The following is a 23,361-nucleotide window of genomic DNA, read 5'->3' as shown; positions in this document are numbered from 1 at the left end:
CCTTTTTATTATATAAAATTTGCTTCCGTTTAAGCCTTAGTCTCAAGTTGTAACAAAGCATATAGTTAAAATGGTAAATACCTCAGAACAAGCAAATGGAAAGGTGGGCCATTTTAATTGCTTGCAACACTTAAACAGTAGAAGAGATTGACTGTCACCATCTCCTGAAAATGAGCTTCTACTTTCAGAGAAAGGCTGTAAGTTTGCTGCTGATACAGTTTACTTTTTGAGTACCACAAAGGAATTTTTCCCAGTGTAGCCTGGCATATATCTATCTGCACATACGCTTTACCATATAGCATAATAATACTCTGCATGGCTTTCACGGAGTATAATAATAATAAAAACACTCTGTTTACATGCACTTTCATTATTTTGTAGCAGGAAACCTGAAGCAATATAAATTCATTTTTATAGTGGTTGGTGTCAGTTAATACGTAGTTCTTCCAGAAGGAATGTATTGTAATATAAATTTCCCGTTAAGTTAGTGTAGAACAAGGTTTAAGTGACACTATTTGTGAGTAACAATTTATTTGTGACTGTGACATAATTTAGTGCAAATATGTGGCTCTAAAATGACTTGGTCTGATGTTAGATTGATGGTTTGTGCTTTTAATATGCATAGTATTTATAAAAGTCCACCATCCCGTACTTGATGGTCAAAGATTAGAAGAAGAAGAAGTACGTGATGTACATACTTAGAAGAAAAGATTATCAGCTATTCACTATAGGAATATATAGTTTCATTAAAAGGGCTCTGGAGATGCATGTAAATCATGAAAGAAGAGCTTGTGATGTTTCCACTATAAAACCTTGTTGAAATTCCCTTTGAATTTGTTTTACATAACTTTTATGTACATGTGGGTTTTATGGAAGGAAGGAAGGAAGGCAGGAAGGAAGGAAGGCAGGAAGGAAGGAAGGCAGGAAGGAAGGAAGGCAGGAAGGAAGGAAGGCAGGAAGGAAGGAAGGCAGGAAGGAAGGAAGGCAGGAAGGAAGGAAGGCAGGAAGGAAGGAAGGCAGGAAGGAAGGAAGGCAGGAAGGAAGGAAGGCAGGAAGGAAGGAAGGCAGGAAGGAAGGAAGGCAGGAAGGAAGGAAGGCAGGAAGGAAGGAAGGCAGGAAGGAAGGAAGGCAGGAAGGAAGGAAGGCAGGAAGGAAGGAAGGCAGGAAGGAAGGAAGGCAGGAAGGAAGGAAGGGAAAATGATATTTTGTTTTTGCTTAAGTTCAAAATCTCTTCTGAAACCCATACAGTTAAACCCACCTAAATGACTTCACTTCTTCAGCTAAGCGTAAATCTTGACCTGTTGGAAGTTTAGCATAGAATAATGCATGTGAAAGAAAGAGTCTTTACTGTTGTCACTGAGAGATGGTGGGGTCACACTTCATAAGGTCAGCAGATGGAAAGAAAATCAATGGGACCAGAATCTTTTTAGAGAGAGGGTGCGGAGGCCAAAAGGTTTGAGTCCAGCTCCTCTAGTGCCTACTTACACTTTTTGAATTATTCAGGTACCTGACCATTGCTAGGGAATCTTAAGTAATGTATTTCACCTTAATATACACTGGTAATAGTCTTGAGTGTTTCGATTTAGTATTGACTGTCCGTAAGCCCACAGGGAAGCGCGAGAGCGCATGTGGGACGAAGAACGGGAGTTGAGAAGGCAGTGAAGAGGTGCTGTGGTGAGCCGTGGGACTTCCGGAGATGGACACGCAAGCCTGAAGAAAGACCTTCGGGCTGTTTGTGAGGAGCCTTCTGAAAGCTGTTAGCTGCACAAGGGTGATATTAGCCTGGCTGTTTCTCACCTGAGTCCTTGCTAAATGTTGTATAAAAGGGAATGCTGCTTTAGAAAGATGAAGTTTAAGGTATTTCTTAAGTCCCATGGAGTCCTACTGGGAGTCGTAGGGAATAGACAGCAACGGCTGCCTGCATAGAAAGATGCAGTTTGATTCTTCAGAATAGTGTTACCAACAGGTTACCTTGCTGTTGTTCTTTTGGTGCTTTTTTTGTTTCTTTGTTTGAGGTTTTTCAGTTTGAGGTTAGGGGGTTTTTTTACTACTTTCAACCTTTTTAAAATTTCTTTTTGTAACTAATAACTCACCCAAGGACAAAGACATAAAAACACAAATGTGGAAGTTTAGGCTTTGACTAACCTGACTGATGAATCTCTGGGCCTGCTCACAGATACTCTGATCTTTAAGCAAATTCTTGCTCCTGCTTTTCTCTTTCCATGCTTCCCTTTGCCCTTTGATAAAGCTGTGCAAATAAAAGAGATTTTTACTGTGGTTGAGCTGAAAAAATGGAAGGGAAGAGATAACTTCAGACCCGCCAGAACACATCCTTCAAACTAAAATTAATGTATATTCCTTTTTCTAGGCATTTGAACTCTTATTTGTTTCTTTGTTTTAATTCCAGTTGAGCTCTCAAATAATTTAATCTGATCCCATGCTTCATTTTTGGTGAATTTGCTGGGGTGGGTGAGGTTTGTGGGAATTACTGTTCTCTTTTTCTAGACACTTTTGCTGTCTTTTACGTTCTGACCTTATTTTTACTGGGATTCCCAGCAAGCTGCTCATCACTGTGGTAGCTTCTGTTCTTGTGCCCTTCTCGTGACAGTGGGAAGAGAAGCATGAAACTAACTGGGATCATGTAGTTCCAGTCAGTTTAACATTGCTGCTGCTGTCACAAGCAAGGAATTTTATATTGCAGAAGAAGAAAATACCATCATGCAATGTGATGAGCCTGGAGGCTTCTTCCTCTTGGGTGTTTAAACAGAAAACACAGGAGGCTTTAAGCAACCCTAAAACTTACAGCCCTGCACCCAGTTTCAGTTGAATAAGAAGTACGTTCTTTAAAAGCACCATGCAGAAAGTGTTTTGCAGGTTTTTGAGCAATTGTGTCTGTTTTCTATTTACCTCACATGCTTTAGTGTGTTTTAATGTCAAATTTCATATTCTGTGTGCTTGCCCCGGTGCATTCCTGTGTTCTCTCCCAAACACAGAGGTACATGTATGCACGCGCGCACGCATCTTCCAGGGAAAGTGTCATGTGCGTCAGGGTATATTCATACCTCATTTGAGAGGTAGAGAAGAAAAACAGTTTTTTCCTCTGAAAAACAAAGCAGTGCCTACAGCAAGTGTCTGAATGCTACTGGAGCACACAGGGGCTGTCACAGCATGTCAGCCGTCATCCACTGCCCAGTCTGTATCGGGACACTGAAGCAAAGCAGCAGTGTATGATTTTAGTTAACTACTTCTAAGTCTTTGCTTGACAGATGGATGAACAGTTTCTGTGAAGCTCTCATCTGTTTACTTGTGGGCTTTTTTGACTCCATTAATTTATTATTAATGTGCCAAATTATGTTGTTTGTACCAAGGATCAGATCATCACTTATAGCTTCCATGTGGACTGAAATAAATCCCACCATTGGGACAGGCCACTCACTCCTTGGTGCTGCTAGCATAGTGCCTGGCATTTCCTTTGATCCAGCAGGTTTTAATTTATTTTCACTCTTTGTAAAACTTCATTCTGCTTTGATAATTAATATCCGAGAAATGTCATGCGTGAGGCTCACTGAAAGTTGCATTGAAGAAAATAGGCTGATTAAGAAAGGAAGAGAAATCTGTGTCAATGTATTAAATAGAAGTAACGTTTTAGTTTGAAAGAGACTGCAGATTTGGGCAACTTTGGCTTTTGCAGGGGGGAGAGGAGAGGGGCGGCGTTTCTTTGGGTTCCGGGTTTCTTCAGGCACCCTCTTATCTTTATCCCCTTCCTTCAGCATGTATGGGTTCAAATCTAGGTGAGCTGCCGTGGTTAAAAAGGAGACGTACATGTAGGCAAAAATACCTTGTAAGCTGAAATGGGAGATAACTAAGCGCTGCCGCCTGGTATGGGTGGGATTACCAGGTACTGTGAATCGCTCAGGCAGAGGCCCGAGGTGACACTTCAGACTTGTTATTACAGTAGGGATATTGGTTCCACTTAAAGTAAGAAAGTAGGGTCATCTTAGCGTGGTTCAGTTCAAAGCTTTGAAAATGTCTCGTATTGGAAAGATTTGAAGTAAGCAGTTTAGCAGTTTTTGATCCTTCTGCAGCACGAGCACGTCAGTGGCAGAAGGAAGCAGCAGCTGAGCTGGCGCATGTGCCCCGTGCCCCATCTTTAAATGAGGATTTCTTCTAAAACCCCAAATCATGAGAAGGGGTGACTGAGAACTCTTTTGTCAGCATTTCCCTCATTTGGAAGATGCTGTATAACAGATGCTCTTCCTTGCCTTTGATTTTTTTCTTTTTAAAAGGATTTTAAAACCATGTAGTCCTTGTCCTAAGATAACGCTTATTACAGAGTTCAGTGATGTTCCCTGAAGTCGCAATATAGCTTGAACTGTTTCCCCTGGCTATACTACAAGACAATTTGACTTTGCATGAAGTTTTGAAAACCATATGTGGGGATAATGTTTCAACTTCATGCTCTGTCTGTGCTGCAAATGACAAAATACACTTTGAAGTGCCTTTTCATACTCTCTACCGCTGCCTTTTGCATGCGAATGAATATTAATAAAAATAGACCCGCGCTCACTTTTGAGTTTAATAGGATGTTCTGTCGTCTCTTTATTTTACTGTCTTTTGAATTTCCTATTTTTAAAAGTTTTATTTTGTTTCTAGTGCCAGGCCCTATACCTGCCAAGTCAGTGAAAGGAACTCCTTTTGAAGATAAGATCTTCCTCAACTGGAAGGAACCTGTGGATCCAAATGGCATCATTACTCAGTATGAGGTAATCATTAAATAGCTAACAAGCATAGGATAGGGCTGGGAATGTGCAGCAAGAGGGGTGGCTGACGGTGGGTGTTTATTCTGTAGGCAGCTATTCAGTTATGCTGCTTTCATTTACGGAATACTGGATTTTGTATAGTGATTAGATACTCAAAAATCATAATTATGGTGCATATGTTGTTGGCTGGCCAGTCCTGTCAAGTGACTTTGGCATGTGAGTACAACAATATTACAATCCACGTGGGAGGTGCTAGTTTTAAAAATCTTGTATCATTACTATACACCCTTCTGTCATGTTTTAACCCCAGCCAGCAGCTAAGCACCACACAGCCGCTTGCTCACGCCTCTCCCGCAGGACAGGGAGGAGAATAAAAAAATTAATACTAGAATAGACAAAATAAGTGATGCACAATACAATTGCTCACCACCTGCTGACTGATGCCCAGAGCCAGGGCACCCCCATCCAACTCCCCCCAGTTTATATATTGTGTATGAAGTCGTATGGTATGGAATATCACTTTGGCCTCTTTGGGTCAGCTGTCCTGGCTGTGTCCCCTCCCAGCTTCTTGCTGTCAGGGCATGAGAAGCTCAAATGTCCTTGACTAGTGTGAGCACTATTTAGCAACATCTAAAACATTAGTGTGTTATCAACATTATTCTCATACTAAATCCAAAACACAGCCCTATACCAGCTACTAGGAAGAACATTAATTCCATCCCAGCTGAAGCCATGACAGCTATGATCTATGAAATCTTCTTGTTGGAAGAGAATGTTACATGAAAAGTAAGATGGTTATTAAATTTGGAGCAATGTTTTTTAGCTTTGTCAGATCTTTAGATATCACCCTGCAAGGAAACCTCCATATATATTCTATTTAAAGTGTATTTAATATATGACCCTTCTGGGGACCTCCACAGGAGGCTGACAGGAAACATGAGCTGATTTGAAGAGCAAACACCATCCTCTCCAGCGCTCCTTTTTTAAAGGAACAGAGGATATAATTTTGTGTACTAGTCAATTATGGGAGAAAGACAAATCAACTAACCAAACAAAACGCCTTAAATCTGTTTGTTTATCTATTTAATGCTAACAAAGTTCTATAAATAGTGTGGGTTAACCCTGGTGGGCAGCTCAGCCCCAGTCAGCCGCTCGCTCGCTCACTCCCCCACAATGGGTCTGGGGGACAATTGGAAGGGCAGAAGCAGGAGCTTTGTGTTTTAATCACAGATCTAAAACACAGCACCATACCAGCTGCTATCAAGAAAATTAACTCTATTCCAGTCAAAACCAGTACATTAATATATCATTACTGGTTTTAAATATATTATCTTGGTTTGGACAGCATTTAAATATGATTATTAGAAGAGGAGAGGGAAATATATTACAGAAAGTGAAAAATAAAGGGGTTTAGTGGAGATGGGGAGGATGGTGGGAATGTCCTAACTTAAATGTAACAGTGAAATTTTCCATACATGAACTAAAATCACAAAGAGAGAGAGATGAAGGAGACCTGCATAGCCTTTCAAGTGAAGCAGACTCTACAATAATACACGTCAAGTCCTCATGGTATCCCCAAGGTAGCTGGGTAGCTAGATAAGCATGTGCCTTTTATTCCCTTTCCAGCCAAGCTAACCTAATCCCCCTGTGCCAAAAACTGTAACAACTGTTACAAAAATAATTGTTTTCACAGGTCAGCTATGGCAGTATACGGTCGTTTGATCCTGCAGTTCCAGTCGCAGGACCTCCGCAAACTGTGTCGAAGCTGTGGAACAGCACACACCACATCTTCTCACACTTGCATCCTGGTACTACTTACCAGTTTTTCATACGTGCAAGCACCATCAAAGGGTTTGGACCAGCAACCACGATCAATGTAACAACCAACATCTCAGGTAAAAAACAGAAGTGTGAGTGTGTGCATGTTCACTGGTTTATATAAGGTTTTGGAGGGCATTTTTTTGTAAGACTTGAAAAATCGGGAAGTGTGAAAGAAAAAAACTCCCAAAAAATCCTATCATATTGTGAAACTGTATTACTAAAAATGTTTTTGAGCGTATTTGCCAAGCAGTAGCATAGGTTCAGGGATAAATCCTTGCACGAGGTGGAAATTGCACACCCGTAGTTGTCAACTGATTTTGTATAATCTTGTACTTTTCAACTAAAGATTTTGAAGTGCTGTATAAACTTTAACTAATCAAGACTTTCAGCACTCCACAGGTCACTAAGCACTATATTTGTTTTGCAGATTAGTAAAGTCAGATGCGGGAAATTAAGTGACTTATTCAAGGTGACACTGCTTAGCAGCCCACAGCTATAACAGAAATGGGGCGATTGGGAGGAGGTGTGAATTTCTTTTGCCGTATAGGTCTGCTTCCTCATGGCTTTATTCACTTACTGCAGTGCACCAGGATTGACGATATTCACCTTAATAATGCACTGCAAACCCCAGAAGAAAGTAGTGCCAAATGAAATGCTTTAGTATTTTCATTTTCTTCAATTTCAGTATTCTCAAAAAATAAGATAGCAGCTTATGCAGTTGATAGCAGAAGATAAGTCAATACTATATCTAGAGAGACTGTTGATTTTATGACATGGCTACTTCAGAGCTTGGCAGAGATCAAAGTAGTCAGTCATTTAGAAATGTAAGCAGCACAAAGCAGGCTATTTTCCTTATTATCTGCCATAACGAAACTTATATTGCTCTGTAAAGGGAGGTTAATAATGTTTTGGAATGCGTCTACTATTCTGTGGGAAAATACTCACCTGGTCTCCTCACCCAGTTCCCAAAACATGCACAGAAATCAAAATGTGAGAAAATTCAGGGCAGAGCTCCTTGAATTATGTAGCAAGTGAAATGCTCTAGTTGTCATAGTTAAGTGGAACAATTTCTTGAATTCCATCCCAGCATGTAAGTACTAGCACCCCAATCCCTTCAAAAAAACCCAACCAAACCACAAAAAAAACCCCAAATGACATGTTCTGTTCTGTTTATCTAGCTATTAGGTTGTTTTGAAGCCTGATATTTTACTCAGGTTCTTTTAAAGTCCTTGTGTTTCCTCACAACAAATTCCAGTTCATAAACTTTCAGGGGTAATGGTGGTGTAGTACTTACATATTTGTCTTCTCTTTGTAGGAGGGGAAAAAAAAAGGTGTAACTATGTAATATCTTGCTAGCATTTTTGTCCCCCAGCCATTTCAGTATTTTGAGGAATAAGCACGTCAGCATGTTTGGATTATTTAGGTTTACGATGTGTTCAGGCTTCTTTAGATATGCCCTCTTTTTCCACCCAGAAATTTTGGTAATTTTGTCCAGAATCCAGTCTACCACACTTTCTAGACACAGTATGGGTCTGTCAGTTGATGAAAACGTAGTTAATACCAGGAAAGCTTACAGGCAGGCTGTGACACCCTTTGTATCTGAATTTCAGCCTGTTTTTTTTCATCTTGTTTTATGCTGAACTGTTGTCTAGTTTCACTCTGCGTAACTGATACTTTTTGTGAAGCAATACATGTTTCAGGAAATGCTAGCTTTATTTTAATGAGTGAAATAATTCCTTTCAACCATGCTTACAAGTGAGTGCTGTGATCCTAGAGAATGTGGTGTAAATAATAATTTTTAAATGAACATTATTTCTATAAAACAAAATTTCCTGAAATAAGAGCAATTTCTGTGTTCATCTAGAATCTGGGACTAATTAAGCAAGGCTTTTAATCTTTCATTGCTCTTCTATCTATTGATATATTATCATAAAATTATTATGACTTAAATGATTGACATCCTGCTAGAAAACATCTTTTTAATGAAAGTTCATTTTGAAATATACAAGTATCATTTACAATTTTATAAAAGTATAGCCACATATTAAAAAAAAAGTGCAGACTGTTTTCAAGCTTGTCAAAGATTAGTAGAAATCTAGTAGAAATTTAGTAGAAATCTATTATTTTCTGAGTCACAGAAAATCCTGTTTCTTTCCTTGCACTAGAGCTGAAGTCAGCAACCAGTGAGGACTGTAGTAGGTTTGTGGCAGCAGGTTAAAGTTGGATGGCTGAAGTGATCACCGGCACCAGCCATCCAACCCACAACAAATACTGCTGCCACAAAGGCCTAGCAGCCAGTCCGTTAGTGAATCAGTTCCTGAACTGCTTCTAGTATTGACTTTGATTTTGTTTTTTCTTAATACCCTGGTCTGAAACCTGCCATGGCTCAGAAACTGATTCATGAGCAGCTTGGCCATCTATTGTAACAAGTGGAAGGAAACATGGGCATGGAAATAGACTCCTCCATCCAGTTCTAGCCCACAGATGCACATCTATCCAAGCCCAGTTCTCCTGCAGTCTGGTTGGTATTGGCATGGTTTCCCATGACGTTTAAGAGGAAATGTGAAAGGTTCTTAAATTGTTAGAGGAGGAAAAAGAGGGGTGGTAGATGTTGGGTCTGCAAGACGGTGAATATAGTTGTTTGTAAGGTAGAAAGAGCAAGGCCAAAATGGGATTTTGTAGTCTTAGGGTTTCTTGGCAGGGACCTCTTCTCTCTGTTTCTGTCCTTCTTGAATAAACCTGGTTTAGCTTGATGGGTATCATGATTTGTGGGGGAACACTTAGGGATGGGGTTATCAATTGTTGGTGAAGTCCCATTCATGCTTTAGTAAAAGAATGTGCCTGACTGGAAAATCATTAAAAAAGACTCACATAGCTGATGAAGATTGTGGCTTTGTCCTATATTGTGAACAGACACAATCTCATGAAAATTCAAAATGTTTTCACTGATATGTTTCTCGTTCTTTTCCTTCCCACTCAACATTAATCAGCTCCCACTTTACCGGACTACGAAGGAGTCGATGCATCTCTCAATGAAACTGCTACTACGATAACTGTACTCTTGAGACCAGCACAGGCCAAAGGTGCACCTATCAGGTAAAAAAAAAACAAAACTTTTTCCATTAAATTAAATTTTTAAAAAAAATCAAGAAGATTTTTTTTTTTTTTTAGTTGATTATATGCTGTCTCGCAGCTCATAGAGCTGTTCATTTCCAACTGGTATTGATTTGACATTACTATTGTTTTTCTTAGCTAGACTGAGCTTGCCAGTATAGGTGTGTAATTAAAAAGAAAAAATTCTTGGATTTTTTTCAGGGTTTTTAAAAAGATAGTCATGACTTGAATCATCCAGCTGTCTGTCCTGTTTGATTTACGGTCCCCAGGACCACCTCCTATCCATTATCATTTCATTTTACTTTCTCACAGTGTCTCTGAAATATGAGGTTGAAAGGTGTTTGTCAGAAAGTGGATTTGAAAATAACACTTCCTCTCCAGTGCTTCAAATCAGCTATTCTGTAGCGTATGTATATGATTGGAAAATTGGAAGCTCAGAGGAAATGGGAGAATAATAGTGATGAATACAAACTCTTTGACCTTTTTCCTCTCAGAGTGCTTCTTACTAGAAATCATGTAACAAGCTATTAAATTTTATTTGGCGTGTCCCATAATCATATTAAAATGTTTCATTTATGTTAACTTTGAGGGGTCTTTTCCTTTCTGCTCTCTATTGAGAGATAATTTAATTCTGTTTGCAAAGATTAGTCCACATCCTGCTCTTTGCTTCTACTTGCTAGTGCAAAAATTTTGTGATATTATTTGATTCCATTTGTGTTTTACTGATGTGGCTGCATCAGCAATATTCAGGGACAGGGTTGACTAATTGGGGGTTAATTAGCTACTGCACATCAGAACCTTTTCATGCTCTTACCCTTGTGACATTTTAGAGAAATACGGGCTAATGCATTTCATTCTGTGTTAACATTAAGTCGGTTACCATGGCTCAGCTGGTGTTGAGTAATGTGCCTGAGCCCTGGAAGTAGAGGAAAATTAACTATTTCTTAAGTCTGTTTCTATTAAGAGGAATGTATGTTTTACTTGAAATTGTGGGGATGAGTCACGTACCTATAAGCATTTTTATATGCTTATCATATAGTCACACTTAACGATTGATATGATCAAGTTATTTATTTATATTCTGTCATAGAAGACAATCCAGATTCCTCCCCTTTGTAGGAGATATTGATGTGTTCTATTCATCAATAAAATTGTAACCCCATACATCATTAGTTTCTGAAAGATTGCCCTGGAGCAAACTTAGAATTTTTTTGAGCATGTAAAATGATAAAATGTACAGGACTGCATTCAGTACAGGGCTTGGATGCCTAAAATAGGGGTTTTGTTGAATTGATACAGTAGAAACCAGACCTGGGATCTGAAAGTGCTCCCAAGTTATACAGGTGCTTAAATTCACTGTACACCTTTTTCTAGGTGCTTGTAAAGCCTTCCAGGTGTCCTGCTGATGGCCGTATCCAAAGCTGCCCCGGTTTGAGAAACGTGCTCTCTCTCTCACCTAGTCCTCGCCAAACCTTTCAGTTCTTGCGCCTGGTCCTCCAAGGGGGCTGGTGCGTCAGCTCGCCCGGCGCGCGCCTGCTGGCACCGCTGGGATCTTGCCACCTCTACACCGCTTGGTCTGTGGGACGTTTCTGCAGAGAGCAGCGGGCTCCCGCCCTCGGTCCCACCGCTCACCCGGAGCGGGGTCGGTCTCACATCCTGGGTTTCTCTCCTGGGGGGTTTCTTTCATGAACTGGTCGTGTGCTGGGACTTGGCTAGAGGATTACTGGTACCTAGCTCAGGGAGCGCTGGTTTCTCTGTACTGTCCTCTCAGGCAGGTAACACTGCAGAGCAAACCTGCAGCACACCACCTCGCATTTATTCTCTCAGTTTTCCTTACAGCATCCTCAGTCCTATGACATGAGGTTTTCACTGTCCCGTGAAGGTGGCAAAAAGGATCTGTGTACTAAATGTTAATAGATAGTTTGATGGGGTAGTTTGATAGAGTATTAACAACTGGTGTTTGAGTATGTTCTCAAAAAAGCATACGCCTTTATTCCTGTCTCCCATCTTCCCTCTCCACTTCAACTAATTTCTAAAACCTGAGAGAGTACATTAAATTTCTAACATCAGGAAGCCAAGGAAAGTCCTCCGCCATAACCAGAGAGCTGGACTTTATTTTCAAAACAAAACACTTGTTTTATTCCTTACTCTGAATGAGGAGCATTCTCCAGGGGAATGCAGAAGACATGGTCCCGTTCCCTTTCCTGAAGGTACACATATTGCAGTCAGGTATTTTTCAGCAGCTTCTTAATAGGGGAGAGAAATGTAGCACACTGAAATTCTGAATTGATTCAATGCATTTTGCTAAACTTTATGATGCGTTTTAGTGAAGCTTCGGTCTATCCACACTGCAGTTGTGTTTCCACTACAAGCTGGCTTGCTGCCATAAGGAGTGTTACTAGGTAGGTAGGAAAAATGCATTGCCGTGCCAGCAGCTGTGATTGAGTAAAAGGGACTCAAATGCTGTCCTTTAGTCTGACACTGAAGAATACAGTTGGCTCTTTGAAAAGGTTTGTTTGCACCCAGTCCTCTAATCCCTGGAGCTGCAAGTGGTCAAAAGATCATTTTATTTAATAGCAGTAGGTCCATGTTTAAAAAAAAAAAAAAAATTAGAAAAGGAGAAAAAAAAAAGCTTAGTCTAATACTGTCTTGCTTTTACAAACAGAAGTATATTACGATCAGATTTTGTTGTAGCTCAGCTTCTCCATCAGCTGAGGATGTTCCTTAACTCAAGTTAACAGATGTTCCTTAACTCAAGTATAATCTATGTGCGGCTGTCAATCATTTCTTTAAGACACTAGGTGCCATAGTCATCACGGTTTAAACATGACTCTAATGGTATCTTCCCTGTCAAGTGTTACCGTGTAATCCCTAGCATTCTTTACGGCCTCCTGAAGTTTTAAACCAAATTACAAACTAGAAATGCAAAGGGAGGCAAGGCTGGATGGCTCAGGCTCCCTGTGAAGCGCGTACCATTTCACCATCAATCTCGTGGATGAGATCCCAGTCGGTAGCATCAGCGGTGCTTCAGTGATTCATTTGAAGATATGATTTGTTGATGTAGTTTTTCTGAAGGGATCCTGACTGAGCACCAGCAAAACAATCTTTTGTTTTCAAATCCTGCTGCAGATGAGGATTATGAAGAGCATGTATCAGAATCAGCATAGGCAACTGAAATTCATTTTATTTGATTGGTAAAGTGTTTTTCTTGTACCTCCATATGCTAAATCAGGATGTTTTCATTTTGCAACAAGACTAATGAAGTGCACCATGGCAGGGAGCAGCTGAAAGTTAGTTGTCAGTCAGGAATTCCAAGAGCTGGGGTTGTAACTTGGGCTTTCAGTCAGTCTGGCAACTGTCAAAGGAGAGGATGCTTTGTCTCCACGAGACACGTAGAAGGAGACCTCCAGCTGGTATTAAAGCCTAGTCAGAATAGGGCTGAAGTATGAACAACATGTTCATCACTGCCATATCTCTTTGGGAGCCTGAATTTTTAGGGAGGGGTGGAAAGGAAGATCTGTTGGCGGGGCCCTCATTTGACTGTTTGTAATTGTCTTGGTCAATAGGGAGATACTGTGCAGGTTTTCTCGGGGGCGGGGGGGGGAGTTTTTTGACATGAAAAATAATTTCTTCATGCAAAATCTCAGCTGAGAAGCTCTTCACCTGCAATATCTTCAACACTTTCTCTGCTTACCTAGCTGTCTCAGACACCTGTTTGGCCTTTATAATCCTGACAATTTATGTAGCAGGTTCTGAAATTTGTATTACTCTTCAGAATAGCTCAGAATTTATTTAGTCATTGGGGAGAAGGAATATTGTCATCTAGACTTCACACACCTCTCTCTTTCTTTCTTTTATTCCTCTTTGCTGTATGGGAAGACTGGAAAAAAAAAATGCTATTGTAGGAATTCCCTCGGCTCCAGTCACAAGACAGCTCTCTCAATAATTGAATTCCCACCATAACACAAAAAATATGTAGAAAATGTAAGATAATTGGAGCTAGGATTAGTAATATGTAAAAATGCAAGGGTAAGCAGAGTACATAGCCTTTAAACTTTCACTTACAGCCTGATACCAGACGACATTTGCAGCCAGTGAACACCCTGCTTTTCAAGTTGCAAAGTTAACTTCGGCTTCTTTCTTCACACCTTACAGCAGGGTGTCCTTTCCAAACACTGTTATGTGTACACAGAGTAACAGTGCTGCTTTGGGGCCACTATAGTGTTTAGCAAATGGGTTTAAACAGATGGTATCACAAAGGGCCCAGAGGTAAATGACTGTATTCCTCCGTGTCTTGTTAGCCTATAATGTTGCATGAAAAATACTGCCAGATCCCCTTTCTCCAAAGAGGATAGGCACATCTTTTATTTAAAAGATACTTTGTGAAAATTTAAAAATAAATAAATAAAGCCTCATTGGAAATTTTAAAGACTTTCTGTCATTTGCTATTCTTTCTTTAACTAACAGTAATTTTATAAAAGCAGATGGCTACAATGTGCATATCTATTTCTTATTTTCCACATTTTGTAGATTTTCAGCTGTAGGCGCCCAAAAAGCATTATTTTTGGAAGCATATTTTATGTAAATTACTTTTATTTGAAAAATTTTTCAGAACCGTCACACTTTACTGTGATCTCACGCTTAAAATTTTGCCATACCTTTTATATCACATTCAGAACTTACTGCATGATTTTAGAGAATGCCATTAAGAGACTTTGCTACTATTTAACTCTCATGCCCTTCATCTTTGATTTTTGGTTTGTTTTGGTCTCCAAAGAGACTTTGACTCCTAAAAAGGACACGTGCCTCTACAAAAAAGGTACCTCATTGGCCCCTCATTCTATAGAATGGCGGGGCAGGAGCAGGGAGGGGAGAAAGGGGTTTAATTTGGTGACTGCGGTAGATCTTGGCTCCGGGCAAACCGGGCCGTTCCAGGGGACGGTTGCCTCCATCTTGTGCAGACGCTGCACCATCCTGCCGCTCTCCCTGCTGGCTTTCTCCTCCCGGGTTGGCAAGGCGTCGCAGAGGACAAGTTCCCACCTCTCCTGGCACGTGGGAGAGATGAATTTGTGTCGGTCCGGGCCGGTTGGCAGCTCACGAGGGAAGGCTCCAGAAGGGAGGTGCAGCGAGGCGGTGCCTGCGTTTCCAGTACTCTCCAGTCGGCTGGCTGCCCGGTTCGGGAGCGGTGGTTTTCACCCCACCTGGGCCCAGGGTCAAGCCGGGGAGGGGATGAAGGCCGGTAGTCATTTCTTCCCTTCAGACAAAATATTAAAAAATTATTTTGAATATTTTACATCCTGTCAAGTTTGTAAAATGGCGAGGCTTTTCGGGTTGTTTGCTCGGACGTTTATTTTGAAGCACAAAGAAAGATTCTGGGTGCGCAGGGCTCCTGTGGAAGTGATTTGTCGGTGCAGGCCACATTAGCTGGACATGGTTAATACACAGAGTTTACCACAGAAGGTGATTTATTACCGAGTTCAGTTCACAGACAGTTTATGAGAAACAGAGATCCCTGGAAGTAACTCATCCTTTTTTTTTCGTTTACATTTTTCTTTTTACCTAGAGTTTCAAAAATGAAGTGACTTTTTATATTCCTCTTGGTCACTTTGAAAGGGAAGAGGCTTTCCTCCTTCATTTTTTAGGTGTTAGGAAAAGGGGATGCTAACTACTTCTTCCAGCTCAAGACCGACATGAAACGAATTTCTTATTTTTTCTTCTCTCCTTTCTTCCATTCCCCAGTGTCATACTTCATCTCTGCCACTACAGTTATTGGGTTTTCTGGGCTGTAGTAGCCGAGAAAATTGACAAAATAATTTAATGCTGCCCCATAAGTTCTGAAATGAGGAGGATTGTCTTTGCCTTTCGGAGTCCCTGCAGCAATGCAGTGGCGCTACGAGAACTCTGTTCAATTTTACTTTTTCTGTTTAGAAAGCTTTAAAACAAAACCAAGACAGGCAATTCTGTGAGTTTAATTGAATAGCTTCAGGTCTTGTCTACATGCTTAGGCATATTTTCTTACTAATCTTTCATAAGGTCCTCAAATGTATCTGCATATAAATGAGAAATTGTGTGCATGTATACACATGTGTGTATATGTGTGTGTGCATACATATAGTTCTTAAAACCCAAAAACCACTTTTTTTCTTACAGACTGAAGCATTGCCTCCTGCTCGCAGTGTGTAAGCTCTGTACCTCTGCACAGCAGAGAAAACTGATAATGACTTGGTAACATCCTGCAGTTAGGTAGTTCCCCTAAAAGAGGAAGAAGAATTATAATTACCTGTTCTATTTTGAGCAGGTGATTTTGAAAAGTGACCAAGCCATGGACCATTTCAAGAGAGGTATTGGGAGTTTGGGATGGCGTTTTAATAGGCCGAATGCCATCTGCTTCAGCAATTTGTAACGTTTTATCATTGACAACTGTAGAGGAATGAGGCAGTCTATTTTGGTGGAATGGACAGATTTCTGTCCATCTGTGCTTGTATTACAGCATGTCACTTGTACTTTAGATCTGCATAGCTCTGAGCCAAGATAGAAGCCACAGCAAGGTCAAGAGGTGGAGAAGCCTGTCAGCACATTCTGTCTCTAATGATATGACAACTGCAAATTGGTGCTTCAAGCACAGCCTTGAGGCAGTCATTATGTTGGGCCTTGAAGCTCAGCTTTCTCTAATATAATTTCAAAGGAAAATGCTAACTTCAGATGCTTCCGATTAGCCAAGAGTTTAATCTATTGTAGTTTCAAGTCAGATTGAGTCCTGTGTTTCTTCAAAAGAAAAAAGCCCTAAAAAAATAAAAAAAAAAAAATCATTGTTCAAAGGTTGTGTATAGATTTCTGTTGTTTTTTTTCCTGAAAAGAATGGGTGCTGCTTATTTCCAATGGCTGAATTAGATAGCTTTGCTCTATTTCAATCCTTTGTTTCTTCTTGGTTTCCATGCATCTGCTGTCTTTCCCTCTTTTCTTATTCAGTTTACACAAAGCAATTGGATTAATATTTTTATGAGACTTGACATTTCACCCTAGCAGGTGACCTTAAAGTTATGCTGTTTTTCCTCTGTCTCGCTAGTGCCTACCAGATTGTTGTTGAGGAGCTGCACCCGCACCGAACAAAGCGAGAAACGGGTGCTATGGAGTGCTACCAAATCCCCGTCACCTACCAGACCGCTCTTAGTGGAGGGTCACCCTACTACTTTGCTGCTGAGCTGCCCCCAGGAAACCTGCCAGAGCCAGCCCCCTTTACCGTGGGTGACAACAGGACTTACCAGGGCTTCTGGAACCCGCCGCTGGCTCCTCGGAAAGGCTACAACATCTATTTCCAAGCCATGAGCAGTGTTGAGAAGGTAAGTACCAACCGCGCCTTTCTCATGGAAGAAGTCAAAGACATGCTCATGGTGACAATTAGGACTGTCGAAGTTGGACGTAGTAGGTGTTGGCAGGGGCACTGCTGTAATCCTTTCCGTGCTGTGGCAGCATGGCAGTGTGCCATTCACATTTCACACCGCCCTTGTGTCATAGTAACTGCTACGAGACAAGAGTTTAATACATCTCGTAGTAATCGTCTGAGTGAAGTAATTTCAGTGCTGTGACTCTGCCTCCATGGTAAATAACATCCACAGCCCTTTCCCCAATTCTCAGTGCTTGCGCACTTTAGAAGATTAAATTACAGCAGGATAAACAGTGGGCTAATAAAACGTTACAAACTTTTTGAGACTCTCGCACTGAATGTCAAATAAAAAGTAAAAATTTGCTTGAGCAAAACCAACCCCAGGCGCATGGTGTGTTTTCGAGAGCCTTTCTGAAAAGGTGTACTTCAGGCTTGCTCCACTGCTGAGTATGGCTGTTGCTCACCTTCATTACTTCATTGGTATTTCATTTTTAACTCTGTCGCTGAGTACTGCTGCTGGCTGGCTATGCTAACGGAAGGGGGAAAAGCTCCAGGGAGGGAGGTTTCAGGTGGGAGGAACAACTGTGGCTCTGCAAGCCCCGTGCTGTTGCTCTTGAATGGTTTTTCTTCTCAGAAATGAAAATGAGGGAGAGGAAAGTGAGTGGTGAGGAGGGAAGACGTGGTAGACACAGAAGCTTCAGATATTTAAAAATTTAAAATTTTGATTTATAGTTCAGAAAACTGAAGGAAGTTGCAGTAATATGTCCATAGGAGTCTCCATATGAAGTGTCCAGGCAGGTCAGAAAGGAACTTGGAAGGACAGCTAGATTGATAGCCGCTGAGATGCACCAGAGCCATCAGAAAGGAGCAGAAGCTATGTTTACCCTTCCTTACGTTTGGGCCTCTGTGGTGACTAAACAAATCTTAGCCATCAGGCAGCCTTGCCTTGGAGTCTTTTGAAGAAAATCTCACCTTCTACCTATGTTTATGAAAATTGCATATGCACCAAGTCAGAATGGGGACAAAGCAGGAGCTAATGAAACTGTACTGGAGCTGCTTGAGAACTGGATGCTTTTTCTGATGGAAGAGACCATTACCTCTTTTTAATTCTTATCTATAGACTTGTATGAAGCTATCAAAGCAAAATAGAAGGTAACTGCTAGACACTCATCCATATTTCCCTCATCTCCTACAAATAATTCCCTTTGCTCTCATTGGCTTCCAGCAGACTAAATTGTAAGGAAATTTGTTTCATTGCCCAAGAAATAAATGAGAGGGGAAGAGAAAATAAAATATTAAATACAAAAATAGATCTTTATTTTGGCTTTTACATTTTGACAGATAAGTAGAACATAAGGGAAGAACACATTCGTTTTTTATTAAACTTGAACTTGATTTCAGTTTGTCAGAGAGTTTAATCATAAAATGTTTTTCTCTGGTATGATTTAAAACCTTGGATCAGATTTCTGTTCCTAGAGGGATTTGGGGGGAGGTTTGGGGGGATTGCACTGCATTCTGCAGGGATAGAGATCTAGCGATTGTAAGATAACCTCTGAGCTGCAGAATATTTAAACAGGTGCTTTACTATAAACTAGTGGGATCACCAAAATAGTCAAGGGGAAGTAAAGTATGCTTTGAAACACACTATAGGGTTGGGGTGAGGGTTACTCTGTGATCCTCACAGACATTTTGAACAGAAGTGGACAAATAAATCCAGTAACTGGGGAGAATGCTAATTAGGTAAGATTATATGGATAAACTTTGCCGGGCTTCATTTAGATTGAAAATTTGTCTTTATGGAATACTTAAGGGAAGCCCCAACTCGGAGTTTTGCTCGTTCTTTACAAGCTGTGTTTATGAAACAGCATCACCATATTTTACCTGTTGCCCAGGAATGATCAAGAGGAGAGAGATCCCAGGGGATATATTCAGGGAAGGAGTGCTGGGGGGTGCAGGACTGGCAGGAGCATATTTTACAGAATGAAACTGTCATTATTATATTTTCTAATTACATGCTAATACTGTTTAGAGTGATCTAATACAATAGCAGCTGCATCCTCTCATGCAACCTTATGCTATTTCAGTATGTTTGCCTTTAAAATGACTGCACATTGTACAAAAACGTCAGAAAACCCATTTATGACTGACCCTTGTCTGTTCAAATTGTCCAAACTGTGCATAACCAAGTCATTTCTCTATTAATTTTTTTCAATTGCTGACCAACCTTTTGAAGGGGGAGAAAAAAAGTAAAATACATACAAATTGTCTTTGCATGTGCAGCTTCTGAAGCACATGGCTGTCAAATCACTGTCTTTCCTGGGCAGATCATATAGGTTGTAGATTAACTGTGTCGTATGTGAAGGGGTACCTGGGCTGCTTCTGTGCTCATTCCGCACTCAGAAGCGTGAGGGAGCACCTTGCTGGTGTGCTTCAGGTTACTCTGTTCAAGACTGTCAGGATGCAGCAAGACATCAATTTGGAGACAGTGCTGAGCAAGTGTACCTTTGTTACTGCATGGCACTGTTGGAGGTCAACACTGGCTCAGGATTTCTGTGCCAGGACGTAAATAGGAGCACCAGTCCTCCCCTTTTCTTCCACTGCAACCTCTCTCTGTATTCTTATGGCATGATTCCCATTTGATTGGAATAATCTGAAATTTTGCTATGTTTGGGCTGTCCTGCACCTTTTCTCCCTATCATTGTCCTGAGTAGTACAGACCAATGTCTAGGTTTCATCCAGCTTTTGTAAAGGCAACATCACCCAGCCTCCTCCCGTGCTAAGCCCAGAGCCCTGAGCCACCTTGTTGGGTTGCCCCAGCTGATCAGCAGATCTAGGAGGAATTTATGGACCAGGGAGGGCAAGAAGCAGCAACCTGATCTGACTCTTTTCTTTTCCCTCCTCAACAGGAGACCAAAACTCAGTGTGTTCGAATAGCTACAAAAGGTAAGAGGTTTGTCCCTCCATGCAAAGTGGCTTTTTTAATGAAATGTGGCATTTCTATTAAATGTTTGAACTGAAGCCAGTACTGTCCTTCTAATTTGAACCACTTGATTGTCTTAAAATGTAATGGGGTACTGCTTTTTATTCTTTGGTATTGGGCCAAGAGAGTACTGTTCTAGCAATACTCAGAATTTAGACAAAATAAGCACTCCTTTTTTTTCCCCATCTCTGGTTTTCAAAATCTGCTTTTAGGCTGCTGGAGCATTGCAGGCGACAGATAGATGGACTGGAGACTAGGAAGCACACTTGGTTAAACTGTCTGTTATGCTAACAGTTCTTTCTAAGTGGGGATGGAAACAATTTAAACGAAGGACATGATAGTTAATTTTCCTAAGTAAGAGCTCAGAGTGTTAGCTAGAGATAGGGGAGGGTTGATTTGAGGAAGGCTCATGTCTTTGGTAGCAAGTGAGGCCCAGGGCTAAGACTGGCTGCATTGCTGTGAGAATAAATCATATTGACCCCACATACAGTGGGTTAATCACATACTGCTCACTCAAAAATGCTGTTTCATCTTCAAATGAGGACCTAGTTGTTCTGCTTATTGTTATCTCTTGCTTTGACTGTATTTATAGCTGCTCATTTTGGTTACTTGAGTGTGTCAACATGAGAGTTGTTTGATAGACTCCAGCAACATAAAACAAGAAAGGAGCTTACAAATGCTGAAAGAGTACTCAGCAGAGGCCCAGCACTACTTACATTGTCTCTCTCTAATTGCATATTGATATTCAGCATAAAAACAACTTTATATATTGCTTGCTCATATCTAAAGTATTGTCGTGGCACATCAGCACCATTTTTTCAATAGCTTCTTTCAGTTTAAAACTTGTTCTAGCTAAAAGCTGATGCCTCTAATGAGGTGGTAGCAACAAAGCATTTTCTTGAGAAACCAGAAAATAAAATGTACTTCTCAAGATGTGTTAATATTTTCGTCAAGTGAGGTAAGCTAATAAAAACAGGAAATTAAAACCGTGAGCTAAGTCTTCTGTGAAAAGTACATCAGCATTATCTTTCTTATGTTTACCTGGCAAGATTAAATGTTTGAATTAAAATATATTTGCATAAACAAATATTTATGTACCACAAGCATGTATTGCTGGGATTTGAGTCAAGGGAGAGTCTTGAAAGGCTCAGAAATATCCTAATGTACTGCAGAAATGTAGAACGAAGAAGAGGAGAGCAATGGTCTCATAAATTTTCTGGACAGTAATAACAAAATGGGGAAGGAGTTCACCTAGCTTATGAGGAAAATATTTTTACTTAACGATATTCAGTCCACTGATGTTAAAGCAACGTTCACGGGAGCAGTAGTCCTGGTAGTTGCTTGTATGCCTTCCTCTGCCCTAGCAGTCACCGGCACCCCAATGGCTGTAGTCTGAAGGAAAGGGGAAAAGAGTAGTACATTTCCTACCATCGTGCATAAACCTTGCCTTTGCCATTCTGGCTGAAGACATGTTTTCGCGAAGTAACTGCATTGCCTGATGTGTCAGTACTATGCTCCTTGGATGTGGAACTAAAAACCAGAATGTTTTCTCTGACTTTATTTTAATTGATGTGAAATGTTGGGGGAAGCAACATTAGAAGCAAATGCTTTCTCTTGCTCTGAAGGAATGCATTTAATACGAAACATTGCTTTCAAAGTCACGTACATTTGCATCTCTCAAACGAGTTATATTGGTATTCTAAATCATTTTTTAAAAGCTGATACTGAAATTTTCCCCCATGTTTTCATTGTAAAAATAATACCACAATTTGTTGATGTTGAAGAAAAGTATACTTAATATATTGGTTTATGTATATGTTTATCTGTTTATGCTGTTGTTTTGTAGTGTGTAAGTTTGCTTTGAATAATTGACCTAGGAGACGTCTGGTTAAATTTGTAATACATTCATAGGGAAAAGAGGACTGTCTCATCTTACCTGACGCACCCCGGTAAAACTAATGTACCCTTTTAAAATCCAGCAAACTGTCTAAACTATTCAGCTGTAAAAGTAGTGTGTCATTCTCTGTCATCTCCTGTGACTTGAAGGGGCCTACAGCTGGCCAAACTGAATTTTGCCTTGAACATGTTGAAAAGGCATTAAAAACCGTTAAGAGCTGGGATGGAAGTGGTGGGGAGAGGAACGACATTAAAGATGCATGTAAAGGCAAGACAAAATTTTCCTGGTAGTGAAGTTCAGTATTACCAGCAAAGGTACTTTCTCATCTTTACCTCGTTCAAGGCTATGGTGTTATCTACTGTGTATATTCACACCAATAAGATGTAAAGCGGGGAAAAAAATACGGTAGTAATGTCATGGTTTGGTGCTGGCGAAGTTCATATCCCTGAAATTATAATCTTGATAATTTAACTTTCTTAAATGTGTTATTTCCCCGACTAATTGGTTGTGGTTTTTTTGCTTGGACAGTTCCCTATTAACATAATTTACATATATTTTAATGCATAAGGGGTTTTGCACATATTCCCATGGGTTGCCTTCTACCTTTGAGAATTGATGGAATACTTGTTTACTGGTGTCAAACTAATGAAAGTCAGTAAATTTAAATTGAAGTGCTCATACTTTTTCAGTCCATATATTCCAGGTGCAATGTTCTCATGCGCTTCTGATAACAAAATGCACTGAAGTGTGAACTCATCTAAAAGATGGTGCCAAATCATGACTAAAGTATGTTGCTGCCTTTGGTGTGTCTTGAAAAAATGTTTTAGAGTAAGCTGAGAGGCTGACTAGTGTCTGATGTATTAAAATACAGGGTTAATTTTTCATGGAAGAAAATATTGGAACACCACCAGATTAAAAAGTAGTCTCCTGTGTACTTGCAGCTGAAGGATGAATGACAGAGTGATTTTTTTGATGCCCCTGACTTAGGGTAATAATAGGATTCCCCCTCTGTCTGGACACCTATTTCCACAAAGCTTGTAAGAATTTAATGACTTTGTGACATTTGCCCTTCTGCAGATTGGACTGAATTGGCCAAGAGAGTCCCAAGTTATTAGACATGGCGAGAGGGAATGAAAGTTGCACACATGTACACAATCTGTTCACATAAGCTTTGATTCTTGAGGAAACCCAGGTTAAAAATACCTCTTTGTGACGCAGGTGGTGGGTAGGACATGCCTAAAGCACCATTTCCATTGCAAGTGTAGCCCAGAAAATGTACGAACTGTGAACCATTTTAATTCCTTGGATACTTTTTGTCAATATTGCCTTCCTCTTTCAACCAGAATTCCCTTCCCATTCAGATCCTCTTAATAACCACTGATCAGCATAATATATTAAAAAAAAA

At 40.4% G+C, this 23,361-nt stretch overlaps 1 protein-coding gene across 1 annotated transcript in view; it reads left to right on the top strand.

Annotated features, from left to right (window-relative positions):
* Positions 1-23,361, top strand: part of LOC104620762 (receptor-type tyrosine-protein phosphatase kappa-like) — a 106,900-nt gene that overhangs the window by 16,010 nt on the left and 67,529 nt on the right. The window contains 5 exon segments of the mRNA XM_010287101.1: positions 4,654-4,763; positions 6,454-6,655; positions 9,572-9,677; positions 16,762-17,035; positions 19,986-20,022. Of these exon segments, the coding sequence (XP_010285403.1) occupies positions 4,654-4,763; positions 6,454-6,655; positions 9,572-9,677; positions 16,762-17,035; positions 19,986-20,022 (729 nt within the window).

Source organism: Phaethon lepturus, unplaced genomic scaffold (genome assembly GCF_000687285.1).
Source record: "Phaethon lepturus isolate BGI_N335 unplaced genomic scaffold, ASM68728v1 scaffold6780, whole genome shotgun sequence".
NCBI classification, from domain to species: Eukaryota; Metazoa; Chordata; class Aves; order Phaethontiformes; family Phaethontidae; genus Phaethon; species Phaethon lepturus.
This window is presented reverse-complemented; position numbering and strand designations above follow the sequence as displayed.